The sequence below is a fragment of the Typopeltis vanoorti genome, chromosome 2, assembly GCF_054136105.1.
Source record: "Typopeltis vanoorti isolate ZY-2024b chromosome 2, IOZ_Tvanoo_1.0, whole genome shotgun sequence".
Classification (NCBI taxonomy): Eukaryota; Metazoa; Arthropoda; class Arachnida; order Uropygi; family Thelyphonidae; genus Typopeltis; species Typopeltis vanoorti.
This window is the reverse complement of record NC_143550.1, coordinates 143,607,646-143,621,394: the sequence shown is the minus strand read 5'-3', so window position 1 is coordinate 143,621,394 and position 13,749 is coordinate 143,607,646. Positions and strand designations below refer to the sequence as shown.

At 33.4% G+C, this 13,749-nt stretch overlaps 1 protein-coding gene across 4 annotated transcripts in view; it reads left to right on the top strand.

Moving 5' to 3' along the window:
- The window catches only part of E(z) (histone-lysine N-methyltransferase E(z)), a 516,600-nt gene that overhangs the window by 292,057 nt on the left and 210,794 nt on the right, over positions 1-13,749 (top strand). For 3 of the 4 annotated variants that reach the window (XM_090413305.1, XM_090413324.1, XM_090413296.1), the window contains exon 8: positions 10,030-10,122. The exons of the other annotated variant lie outside the window; for it this stretch is intronic. In XM_090413305.1, coding sequence (XP_090269431.1) covers positions 10,030-10,122 — 93 coding nt within the window. The remainder of the gene's footprint in view (positions 1-10,029; positions 10,123-13,749) is intronic. 4 annotated transcript variants of the gene reach the window in all.

Genomic DNA, 13,749 nt, shown 5'->3' with positions numbered 1-13,749 from the left:
AACTGATGTTTTATTTCCTGTATATTTCTTGAATGGATTGTAAAAGTTGGTTTGGTATATTTAAATTGATTAATATTTTAAACAATTTTTGTCTACTAATTTTGTCAAAGGCTTTTTCATAATGAAGGCCACATGTGTTTCTTTTTGAAATTCTCTTCTCTTTTCTATTAATAATTTTAGAACAAAAATTGGATCTATGCAGAATCAGCCTTTTCGGAAACCGTTTTGTTCTTCTAGTACTTTGTCCTCTACAATACTGCTTAGCTTCTCTTTTAATATTCCTGCATATTATTTATATCTGGTGTTTAGCAGACTAATTCCCCTATAGTTATTGCAATCTTCTTGATTTCCTTTTTTATAGACGGGATAACCAGTGTTTTTTTCCAAGAGTTAGGAGTTTTTCCATACATCCAAACCATATTAAAAAAAATTCAGAAATCTTGCATTAAATTTTTTACCTGCATTTTTGTATAGCTCTATATTTATATAATCCTCTCCTGGTGTTTTCCTATTTTTCATCTTCTTTATTGTATTTTTCAGTTCTAACATTGTGATATTTTCTGTTAGGTCATCCTTGTTTTATAAAATTTTATTTCATTGTTCTCATCTGTCCAGAGATTTTGGAAATAGGTCACCCATTTTTCTAAATCTATTGTTTGTATTTTTATCTTTTCTTTTATTTTTTTATTCATGTATTTTATTACTTTATAAGTTTTGGGTTGGGGCTTAAATATATCCTTTTCAGTTCTGTTACGAAATTGTTCCATCTCTCTCTCTCTCTCTCTCTCTCTCTGTTTTTTCATTCTTGTTTTGCAATTGCACTGTTTCTTTTATACTCTATTTCTGCTTCTATTGTTTTGGAATTTAGCCATTTCTGGTAACTATCCTTTTTTGTTTTTATTATATTATATTTTCTATTTCTTTGTTCCAGTCTCGTAGCCTTCTTTTTCTAATCCATTTGTGCTTTATTCCTAAGTTTTTTGTTGCTGCTTTTGTGAGAATTTCTCAAATTTTCCCATTCCCTCTTCTATGTCACTTTATTCATGTGTGGTTTCTGTTTTTAAGTTTGTGAATTTTTTATATTGTTGTCTAACATGGAGATCCTGTAATGAAGAAATTTTGTAACTTGGTTGATAAGAATTTTCAATTTTATGTATTTTTAGCCCTTTGGTTTAAATCAAATTTTTGCTGATACTATATAAAGATCAGAATTTAATTCGAAGCCTCAATATGCTCTTACATCTAAAATTAACTCCACTAATTTTAAATTTGCGATAACATAGTCAATTATTGATTTATATCCTCTGGCTGCCCAAGTATATTTATGTATTTCCATATGTTTAAACACTGAATTCGTTATTCTCATATTATTATAAATGACAAAATCACGCAGTTTGCGACCATTTTGATTACACGTATCTTCACCAAATTTACCTATGTTTGTTTTCTATTTTTTGGTTTTTATTCTGGCATTTAAATCTCCTGCTACTATTTACCTGCTTCCTACTTAATTTCAGCTACTGTTAAAATTGAGTAGGATGGTTGGTTGAGTCATATGAAGATGCAACATCTCAAAAGGGAAAGGTAACAAGTAGGGTATCACAGGGTTGTCTGCTAGGATGCTGTTGTTTAATTATATATGTATATACAGGGACGGCTCATGCATAGACACTGCAGAACTGCAGCACTGTTGTATCGATTCTTGTTTTTTATTGTACAATGGTTGTATTTTATTCAATCTTTTCTAACCTAAACCTTCTTCTATATTAACCTTATTCTATCAATATCCTATCACCATTTATGTTGTGTCGCTTTCTTCCTTATCACAACCCTTTTAACCTTTTATGCTATATCTCCGTAATACACTCTATCGGGTAGCACGTGGTACCTCTGAGGGACAATGGAATTTCCTCGAGATCGAGGCAGTACCAGAGTATCAAAGTGTCTGAGATTTACCTCTCGTAAAACACCAAGAAATTTGTTTCGCTGCGCCACTTAGCGCTATTAGATTAATTAATATTAACAACCAAGAGGTAATCTCAGGACAGTACTTATTAACTCTGCTATTAACTCTACAGACGTGGCCAAAATTTACTCTTTTCTAATATCCTGCATAGGTTCACATTAATATTTTATAAGCGGTGAATCGGATTCCAGAAATCACAGAAAGTCTTTGTTAGAATCAAAAGCAAGGTTTATTATACTCAAAAGTTGATACACATAATAACACTAAATTAAATCCCATCTTAAGGGAGTTTCAGACAAGGTATATAAAATTCAAACACTACTATTATGCTTATAAATTATTATACAGTAGCTTCCTAAAGTAAGAATTATATTAACCTTCGCTAATGCATTAATCATGTACTATTATCACAATCAATCTAAAACTCCGTAGCTCTGTCAGACTACACAAGATAACATTCATATCTTTCACAATCTCTTTATATTATGCCAATTCTTTACTCTGACATATCCTTAACTTCATTCAATATAAAAGCGATCTTAAACACAACGACAGATAGTAAGATTAAATTCAGTATCCCTCTAAACTGATAGCAATACAATCTTATCCTATAACATTGATGTTCCATTTCCATAACATATTAACATGGCACATATTCTGTTAAACACAAACAAAGTTTACTTATCTTCCCTTTTCAGCTCTTTAGTGCTTTATAGGTTCACAGGAAACTGGCCTTCTGTGGACTGCCAGACTTGCTTCCTTCTGCGGAGAATACGGCCGCCAAGACCGTAGCTGCCTATCGGAATCCGTCCGACATCGAGGGCACTCGCACCCTCTGCCACACGAGAGACGAACACACAGGAGATCCAGGAAAAAAAGCCTTGTTACAGGGTCGCATGACCTTTATATTTCCCATATTCTTCTCGGCGATTCTCGCCCTTTTTGATTTCCAGCCAACTCGCACGTGCTGCTACTACATCATGGCGTTTATTATCTCTCCCCTGCTATCGCACATACGCTGACGTCACGTTGTTAGCTTGGGGCGAGCCGCTTCCTTGCTTTACGACTCCGTAACCTTTGGACTTGACCCCCCCCCCCCCCCCCAACTGTTGAATTTGTGCTTACATTTTATAATTCTTTTATACATATTTTATAATTTTTTTAAATAACGAAACCGTGCGTTCATAATTAGAAGAAACGCGTATAAACCACAGTGAAAATTATTTAATTGTAAATATTTCATCCTAAGTATCTTAGGACATCATCAGTACAGTATTTAAACAAAAATTAGGAATAACATACAGTTAGGGCGCACGATTACAATAGAATCTCATGAAAACGTGCATAACGTGCTAAAGTAGTAAAAAAAAAAAAAAAAAAACGTTAATTATTTAACACAGTTTTGTATGATAATTTCCCATACTTTAGGAATAGTAAGAATGTCGTTGCGGTTTAGGTTTGGTCTGTGTAGTAGGGCTTCAGAACTTTCTTTGTATAAACGTTCATGTTTAAATAAAGATCTATGTAAAAGTTTAGCCTTTTCCCAATGGATCCTATGGTTTGGATTTTCAATTCCGTGTTGAGAGAGGCCAGATTTCTGCGGTTTAAGAAGACGAATGTGGTCTTGATGTTCCGAGATGCGTTTCTGAACAGACCTACCTGTTTGTCCAAAGTAAGATAATTTGCAGGAGCATGGAATCTCATAAACACCAGGTAACATCAAGGGTGAGAATTTGTCCTTAGGAGAAGGTAATAAGTTGTAAATTTGGTTGATAGGTTTGTAAGTAGTGGCAAAATTGTATTTCTTCATAATTTTAGAAAGACGTTCTGAGATGCCTTTAACGTAAGGTATGGGAATCCTATGCACTTCTTCCTGTCTGGTTTGATGTATGCAGAAGTGACTGATGATTTTTTGAGTTGTTTTGGGATTATATCCATTTAGGATGGCTGTATTTTTGATAACTTCTAATTCCTGGTTTAAAGATTCTTCAGAGGAGCAGAATTTGTGTGCTCTGGAAACTAGTGATTTAATAATGCCATATTTCTGAGATGGATGATGATGAGCAGAAGAATTGTGAATGTAGCGACCTGAGAATGTAGGCTTGCGAAAGACGGATGTGGCGATGGAACCGTCTTCTTTTCTTTTGATGTGGAAATCCAAAAAAAGAGATACCCTGTGGAGATTCTTTTTCTAACGTAAAATTGATGCGATGATGAAGAAGGTTAATTTTATCTAGAAACAGTTGTAATTCAGGTTCGGGATGATTCCATACTGCAAATACGTCATCGACATATCTTAGCCAAATTTTTGGTTTGGGTTCAAAAGTGAATATTTTTTCCTCAAGGTGTTCTAGAAACAAATTTGCTAGGTTTGGTGATAAAGGAGATCCCATTGCTGTTCCTTCCTCTTGCTTGTAAATTTGACCTTTCCAGGTGAAGTAACCTGATGCAATAACAAACTTGAACAATTCAACTATATCAGACGGAAATTTTTGAGTTAGTAATTCTATTGTTTCTTTATGGGGAATGTTAGTGAAGAGGGAGACAATGTCAAAGCTGATTAACAAGTCAGTTTTTGATAGTTGAATGTCTTTAATTTTTGTGTGAAACTCGGTAGAATTTTTGATTGAAGAGACTGAGTGGCCTATGTGGGGCGGAGAAGGTTAGATAAGAATCTTGATAACAAACAATTTAAATATTACAGAACTAGAAACAGATTTGTCAAATACGTTAAATCAAGAATTGCTACAATTAATTATAACTGTCTCAAAGAATTCGGGAAAAAAATCTTTTGATAAAAGCAATAGTGCTCTACATGTTAAATACCTTAATCTATTAAATCGACCAAAAAAGATCACTAACAAATTACCAACGGAAAAATGGGTAGTCAATTTATCTAACCGTCAACTAACAAAAGATGAATTAAATGTTCTAGCAAGAGGCCATAAATTTGCGATTTCACCAAAGTGTTTCCCATATTTAGACTTTATACATAATATAGAAAGAAACATCAAGCATCTCTCCAGTATTGAAGCCAACAAACTTCGTTTCGAAGTAGCTAAAGTGACCTACAATGGCAAACCTTCAGAATTAAATATCCCACCGTCGGAATTGAAAGCTATTATTTCCTTAAAACGTAACAAAAATTTAATCGTTACTAGAGCTGATAAAGGAAATACCACTGTTGTTCTTGATACCAATTCATATGACCGAAAAATGAATTTACTTCTTCGAGATCGTAATACTTACTCCAAATTGGATTTTGATCCTACGAATCGTCGTCAACTCAGAAAATTAAATAAGCTACTTAATGAAAGTAGCTTATTTAATTTTCTTCCTTAGATGAAGAAACAATCAAAAAACTTAAGACATACCATGCAAGACCTCCTAGAATTTATGGCTTACCTAAGCTACACAAAACTAATGTTCCACTTAGACCTGTCGTAGACTGTATCGGCTGTCCAACGTACAAGTTATCAAGATTCTTATCTAACCTTCTCCGCCCCCACATAGGCCACTCAGTCTCTTCAATCAAAAATTCTACTGAGTTTCACACAAAAATTAAAGACATTCAACTATCAAAAACTGACTTGTTAATCAGTTTCGACATTGTCTCCCTCTTCACTAACATTCCCCATAAAGAAACAATAGAATTACTAACTCAAAAATTTCCGTCTGATATAGTTGAATTGTTCAAGTTTGTTATTGCATTAGGTTACTTCACCTGGAAAGGTCAAATTTACAAGCAAGAGGAAGGAACAGCAATGGGATCTCCTTTATCACCAAACCTAGCAAATTTGTTTCTAGAACACCTTGAGGAAAAAATATTCACTTTTGAACCCAAACCAAAAATTTGGCTAAGATATGTCGATGACGTATTTACAGTATGGAATCATCCCGAACCTGAATTACAACTGTTTCTAGATAAAATTAACTTTCTTCATCATCGCATCAACTTTACGTTAGAAAAAGAATCTCCACAGGGTATCTCTTTTTTGGATTTCCACATCAAAAGAAAAGAAGACGGTTCCATCGCCACATCCATCTTTCGCAAGCCTACATTCACAATTCTTCTGCTCATCATCCATCTCAGAAATCTGGCATTATTAAATCACTAGTTTCCAGAGCACACAAATTCTGCTCCTCTGAAGAATCTTTAAACCAGGAATTGGAAGTTATCAAAAATACAGCTATCCTAAATGGATATAATCCCAAAACAACTCAAAAAATCATCAGTCACTTCTGCATACATCAAACCAGACAGGAAGAAGTGCATAGGATTCCCATACCTTACGTTAAAGGCATCTCAGAACGTCTTTCTAAAATTATGAAGAAATACAATTTTGCCACTACTTACAAACCTATCAACCAAATTTACAACTTATTACCTTCTCCTAAGGACAAATTCTCACCCTTGATGTTACCTGGTGTTTATGAGATTCCATGCTCCTGCAAATTATCTTACTTTGGACAAACAGGTAGGTCTGTTCAGAAACGCATCTCGAAACATCAAGACCACATTCGTCTTCTTAAACCGCAGAAATCTGGCCTCTCTCAACACGGAATTGAAAATCCAAACCATAGGATCCATTGGGAAAAGGCTAAACTTTTACATAGATCTTTATTTAAACATGAATGTTTATACAAAGAAAGTTCTGAAGCCCTACTACACAGACCAAACCTAAACCGCAACGACATTCTTACTATTCCTAAAGTATGGGAAATTATCATACAAAACTGTGTTAAATAATTAACGTTTTTTTTTTTTTTTTTTTTTACTACTTTAGCACGTTATGCATGTTTTCATGAGATTCTATTGTAATCATGTGCCCTAACTGTATGTTATTCCTAATTTTTGTTTAAATACTGTACTGATGATGTCCTAAGATACTTAGGATGAAATATTTACAATTAAATAATTTTCACTGTGGTTTATACGTGTATTTCTTCTAATTATATTTTATAATGCTCTGCTAATGTTTTACACTTTCAATATTAAATTAACCACATTCGTGAATGGCACAAATTACATACTTATTTAACCTTTTCATAACAGAACACACTTGATTTATATATACATAATACTTATTCTACACTTAGAGGCAATTTATTGTATTTATCTCATTCTTTTGTTTGGAAGAGCATGTTAGAATGTGATAAGATAGGAATACATAAATTTCCACTCTATCACAATCTAACAAGCCCCTAATTTTTCTCGATATGTAAATATATTTATTAATTTATTTGCTTGTAATATTTAATTTTATTGTAATGCGACACTGTCCGTTGCACAGTCCATTGTTGTTTATATGCAGTTTGCGCCAGTAGTAGAGTGTTCATAGTGCTTATCGTGTTTACTCAGTATCTTTAAATATTTGGACATTACAATTAAATCCTTTAATTGTAATGTCCAAAAATTGTAAATCCATTTCTTTAATTACAATTGAAGGAATGGATTTTATTTTTAAGTAATTTTGAATTATACTAAATTGTATAATTTTATCGATAATAAACAATATTTTTTCATGAAACAAAACAAGAACATATTTTATTTTTAAGTAATTTTGAATTATACTAAATAAACATAATAAACAATATTTTTTCATGTTTACTTTTTTAAAAAAATTTTTACCATAAGTTTACTATTTTATCCAAACACGTATACACTGTACTTACAGTGTGTATTTATGTATATTTCGAAAGTTGCAGCACCCCCCACGATTTCAAGCCACGGACTGCTATGTGTGTATATATGTATATATATATGTGTGTGTGTGTGTGTGTGTATGAATGTATGTGTGTATACATATATATTGATGTATAGTTTAAGGCTTGAGATATTCAGATATGTAGGCCATAATCAAGAAAAAAATGTTTTTTTGATATTGCAAAAGCATTTGATAGAATACAGCATGACAAACTACTATTGAGATTGAGTGGGATAGGAATGGATGGTTCTTTGGTTACATGGCTACAAGGATATCATTTGAATTGTACATGAGATGCTTCAAAAGGGAAAGATGATAAGCAAGATACCACAGGATTCTGTTTTATTCTAGTTTGTCTGAGAGGAATAGTAATTTTTTTTTTTTTTTTTTTTTCTTCTGATGATGCCAGATTGGGAATTGAAATTTCAGGAAGCTATGATGTGTTGTCATCATTTTGGCTATAAAGATGGAACAAGATATTTTTATTGGAGGACCTCCATTCCAATAGGCAGATAAGCAAGGATCTGAGAGTATTGGCAGATAAGAAGCTATGTCTGAGTAATCTTTAAACCTTGTAAAAATTGTGAAGATTACTCAGAAAATTGCTGCTCTACTGAGAACACTGACAAATTAGAAATAAAAAGGTAATAGTTCCACTGTATAAGGCAGCGTTTCTTAAACTTTCTGAGATACAGAACCCTACATGAAACTATTTTTTGCAGAGTCCCTATGAAAATTTCATAAAAAATTATCAGAAAGGAAATTGACAATGAATGGTTACATGCAAATATTTTAATTAAAATAATAAAAACATTCAAAAGAACTTCTGTACTTTTGAATGTTATTTTGATTCCAGGATTCTGTGATGTAGAATTTGAGAACAATCTAAGGGAATATGATTTTCAAAGTTTGGCAGATAGAAGAAGAGGTGATATGATGGAGATATATAATTTGGTCAGAAAAGTCTATCAGATAGATCACAGGTAGAGTAATTGGTGAGAGAATGAGAAGTCATCCCTGGAAACTGTATAAAAGATAACAGTCATGTGAGTAAGGAAGTGAAAAGATTTTTTGCATTGAGAGTGGTGAATGAGTGAAATGCATTGCCAGAGTGGATGGTGAGTGCTCCGACATATAATGATTTCAAGAAAAATGTGATGTGTATTGTGGTGTGTGAGGTTCAGATTTTTATATGATTTTCTGACTCTGTGGAGACCCAGAAATTATACTAATACCAATTCCTCAACCTGTGAAGAGAAAGGCAACTATACAGTCATTCATTGTTACATAAAGATCAGAATGTATTATGAATATATTTAGACATCTTGATATTCAAGTTATATTTTGCCTTGTCTGCAAAATTTTCTCATTTCCGAGTTTGTTAAAGGGTAGGAACCCCCCCCCCCCCCCAAGGTTTTTTAATACCCAGTGACTGCATTATAAGCAGCTATTACAAGCATTTTCTGCAGATCAAAATTTGAAAGAGAATGTCTGGACAAATGTATTTAGTTAGATACTCTGTTTTGCACTACAAAAAAATTGTTTTTGAAGTGCAAGTAGCATAGTGTTTGTGGGAGGGGACATGTTTTTCTTTATGTACTATATTCAACAAAAATTTGTGTAATTAGAGATAGGTCCTTCCAGTTGTCTCTAATTACACAAATTTTTGTTGAATATAGTACATAGACTGTAAATATCTCTGTGTACTATATTTAGTGATAAAACTGTTTTTATGTTAAATCGGAATATTTCCAATTTTTTAAAAGAACAGACGTAGTAAGTAAAAAATTCATCTGTTGCTGAATAAAAATGAATCCTTCTATGTATTATAAGAAGTGAACTGCATCCATTGATCTCCAACAAAATACTGCCATATTTGAGATATCTATTATTGTTAGGACAGAAAGAAGTGCTGCTGACAAAAAGAAAAAAATAATGTAAATGAACATAGGATTCACAAAAGGGGATAACTCCAATAATGACTGGAAATTATTTACGTATATATTACTATTATTTATTTATTTAGCATATGGATAAAAATACCAGAAATAAATAAGCAAGACTAGATTGATAGTTCAGTTAATCAATTGGTATCACTATCTGAGAGTATATGTAAGTTCCTGAGGCCTCCAGGAATGGAGTGTGTGGGATAGTTATCATTATTATGATGCATAGTCTGCAAGCACCACACCCATGCAAAGGGGTGACTGTGAAATTCTCTACAGATGTAATAAGTGGGCACACCTGCCTTATTTGGTTCTAAATCTGTTTAGCTGCTCCAGAGGCATTGAGGTAGATCACATCCTGGAGGTTTGTGTTGGATCATTAATCAGATACTTTTGTATTTCATTCCAGAGCCTTCTCCACCAGTCCTGGGGCTATCATCTTGTATTTTCCCAAGCCGGATGGGAGATCTGGAGGTGGAGAGATATCTTGATGTATCAGAAGGTACATGTTATTTCTGACTTTATTTATTTCTTTGATTTTAGCTTCTTCCATTCTGAAGCATGAAGGAGTGATGTGGGAAAGAACAAGCAACCATGGGAGAGGAGTAGATCTTAAGGTACCAGAGATGGTTCTCATTGTTTTGTTAAGCTTTGTGTCCACGAGAATCTTGTGGTGACTTCGGCTCCAAACTGGCAAACTATACTCTGACACTGGGAAAACAAGAGCCATGGCTGTTGTTCTGAGTCAAAGCATTACAACCCCAAGTTGTTCCTGTGAGCTGTTTATGATGTTGTTCTTGACAGATATCTTTAACTTAGTTTTTTCCAAATGTTTTTGGTATGTTAGACTATGATCAAGTGTGACACCATGGTAACAAGAGTTGCTTTCATGGATTAGAGTCCTGTTACAGAAGTTTATTTTTAGTTTTTTATGAACCTCATAGTTATTTAGGTTGAAAGCTGAAACAACCAGTTTTGCTGGGGTTAGGAGATAGTCCCCAGCTTTCAAAGTATTGCAGTACTCATGTCTTTGCTCAGTGTTTTCTCAAGACCTTGGAAGGTACTGTCTTGACTGGTGATTGCTATGTCATCAGCAGAGCTTTTGGTAGGATATTGCTTATGTACAGGTTGAATAGGGCTGGAGTGAAGACAGATCCTTGGGCAATCCATCCTGCATGATAAATTTTCTGCTTTTTTGGGAATTCAAAATAAACCTTTATTTTCCTATTGGAGAGGTTTGATGTTAGATCTATGAAGGCAATACCTGTTTTTAAACTCTCTTGGTATCCAGCTTCTGTGTGGGTTGTGAAAGCTAGGACTTGATTGCAGCAGCTTCTGCCATCTCAGAATCCAGCCTATTCACTGGATGAGGTGATTTCTATTTTTGGAAAAATCCATCATGTCTAGAGTTTATAGGATCTCATGTTATTCACTCCACCCACCAACTTTTAGTACACACATATAATATCATAAATGTTAATTATTAATAATTTGTTCCCAGCAATGAAAGTATTTCTATTGACACCTGGTCTTTCTCTCCCATATATTTCCCATCCTCACATGGCTCATTATGGTTCACATATTTACACCTTTTAATAATTCATTCATACCAACCAAACATTCTCCTTAAATATTGTTTTATAGTTATCCTAAAACAAATTCCTACTGTTCATTAATTAATGGTATATATCCTATAGCATTAATTCACCCCACCACACTGCAGGCAGATGAACTATCACAATATATGGCACGTCTGTCAGTATGCAAGGACAAAATTACTGTGGGACATGTGTTCCCCTCCCTGCCATATAAGACTAAGGTGGTGGTGAGAGAGTCATTGCCCAGACTTAAACGTGTTAAGAGAAAGGTATGACAGCTGATATGGATGATGTGTGGTTGTTCTCCTCGATTTCTTGGCTCACGCAAAAAGGTTAAGCAAGTTTGAGCATGGTTAGTAGTTGAAAGGATTCAATCATTCGATGCTGTTGGCACACTCTCCCTCGATGAGTCTTTGGACTCCCTGGAGGTGTCACATAATGATATGAGATATATATATATATATATATATATATATATATATGAATAATAATAATTATTATTATTCTTTCATTGTACTGAGAAAGTAGGAAGTTGACTGCAATTAAGAAGCAGCTACTTAACATTATTATTAATAAGAAGCATAATGTTATAGTATTGCATGAATTTCAGAGGAGATTCACATTTGCAATGGAAAACTATTAGCTGAGTAGCCAACTTTGAAGTGCAGCCAACTTCCTTCTTTTACAATACATTGCTAACTTTTTGCATTTGAAATTTTGGTTGCATGATGTGACCTGCAGTAGCATTTTACTTCCTTCCTCCTTTACAGCCCTCTCTGTCTGTTAGGGCTGTAATTGTACAAACACTTGAACCACATAATGAACTTTATTTTCATATGCAAAATTGGTTAAAATTGAAATGGTTAAAATTGAGTATCATCAGTTATAAAATTCTTTGTAAAAGAAGGTTTACCACCAAAAGAAATTCATTCAAAGTTCATAAAAGTTGGTGGCAACACTATCAGCTTTTTTTTTTTTTCTTTTTTTTTTCCTAAGTTGGTACATCTGTCATAAGCATCCATGTGAAATTGCAAGTCATTCTATCAAGTAATTTGTTTTATACAGCTGTCTGAAGCAAAAGTGTTGTCTGTATCCCTTGAAATGGTTAAAATTGAGTATCATCAGTTATAAAATTCTTTGTAAAAGAAGGTTTACCACCAAAAGAAATTCATTCAAAGTTCATAAAAGTTTATGGGTACTCTTCTCCTTCATTTTCGACAATTAAGAAATGGGCTGCCGAGTTTAAATGTGGCCCTACTAGCCTTGAAGATGATCCACGTGAAGGACGTCCAAAAAGTGTAACAACACTAGAAATCATTGAACAAGTACACGATATGGTATTGGATGACTGTCGAGTCAAAGTGCATGTAATTGCTGAGACTACAGGCATTTCAAAAGAACATGTAAGATATATTTTTCATAATCATTTCCCTAGTATGGTACCATCCCCACCAGTCGTACGGCTGTGGGAATAAAATAGACTGATCACCACTATAGGGATGGGATAATGGTGCTTGAGCATAACTGGAATAAATGTATTAGTCTTAAGGGAGATTATGTTAAAAAATAAAAATAATTTTGAAATTATAAATTATTTTTTTCATTGTTAGGTCGAGAACTTTTCAGAGCGCCCTCGTATTTGTTTACAATTTGGCTACAATGCAAAATCCTGCTAAATATATTTGGACAATAGTGATGGGAAAAGGAGTAGGACAATTTCAAGTAAAGTTGTGAGCAAATTTTAAAACCAGAAATCAGATAGTGAAACATATTGTATCTATAGTTGCAAAAACGTTCTCCAGAAAAATAGATAAATTTTTTTTTTGAGGTCATTAAAGAAAGCAATATTTGATGTTAGATCATCCTTATTATGAAAGAAAGTGGCATTAAACTTGATATCAAAATTGAAGATATCAAACTTAGCTCTTTGCTTTATGCAGATGATGTACTCCTAAACAAATCAAGTCTCCAGGATTTTTTTAACTAATATTTGATGTTAGATCATCCTTATTATGAAAGAAAGTGGCATTAAACTTGATATCAAAATTGAAGATATCAAACTTAGCTCTTTGCTTTATGCAGATGATGTACTCCTAAACAAATCAAGTCTCCAGGATTTTTTTAACTAATATTTGATGTTAGATCATCCTTATTATGAAAGAAAGTGGCATTAAACTTGATATCAAAATTGAAGATATCAAACTTAGCTCTTTGCTTTATGCAGATGATGTACTCCTAAACAAATCAAGTCTCCAGGATTTTTTTAACTAGATTGAAAATAACAGCTGTAACAAATTTGGCACGAAAATTAGCAATTAAAAGATCAAAACCTAAGCTATGCTTGAACATGGAAAACTGCATCCTGAATGGAGAATCTATAGAACAAATAAAATATTTTATCTGTTTAGGCAAAACTTTTAGTGAAGATGGCAAATTAAATATGGAAATAGACAATGGAATAAGTAAAAGTTGGTATGGAAACCAGTTGCATAAACTTATATGGAATAAGAGAAATTAGCCAAAACACGAAA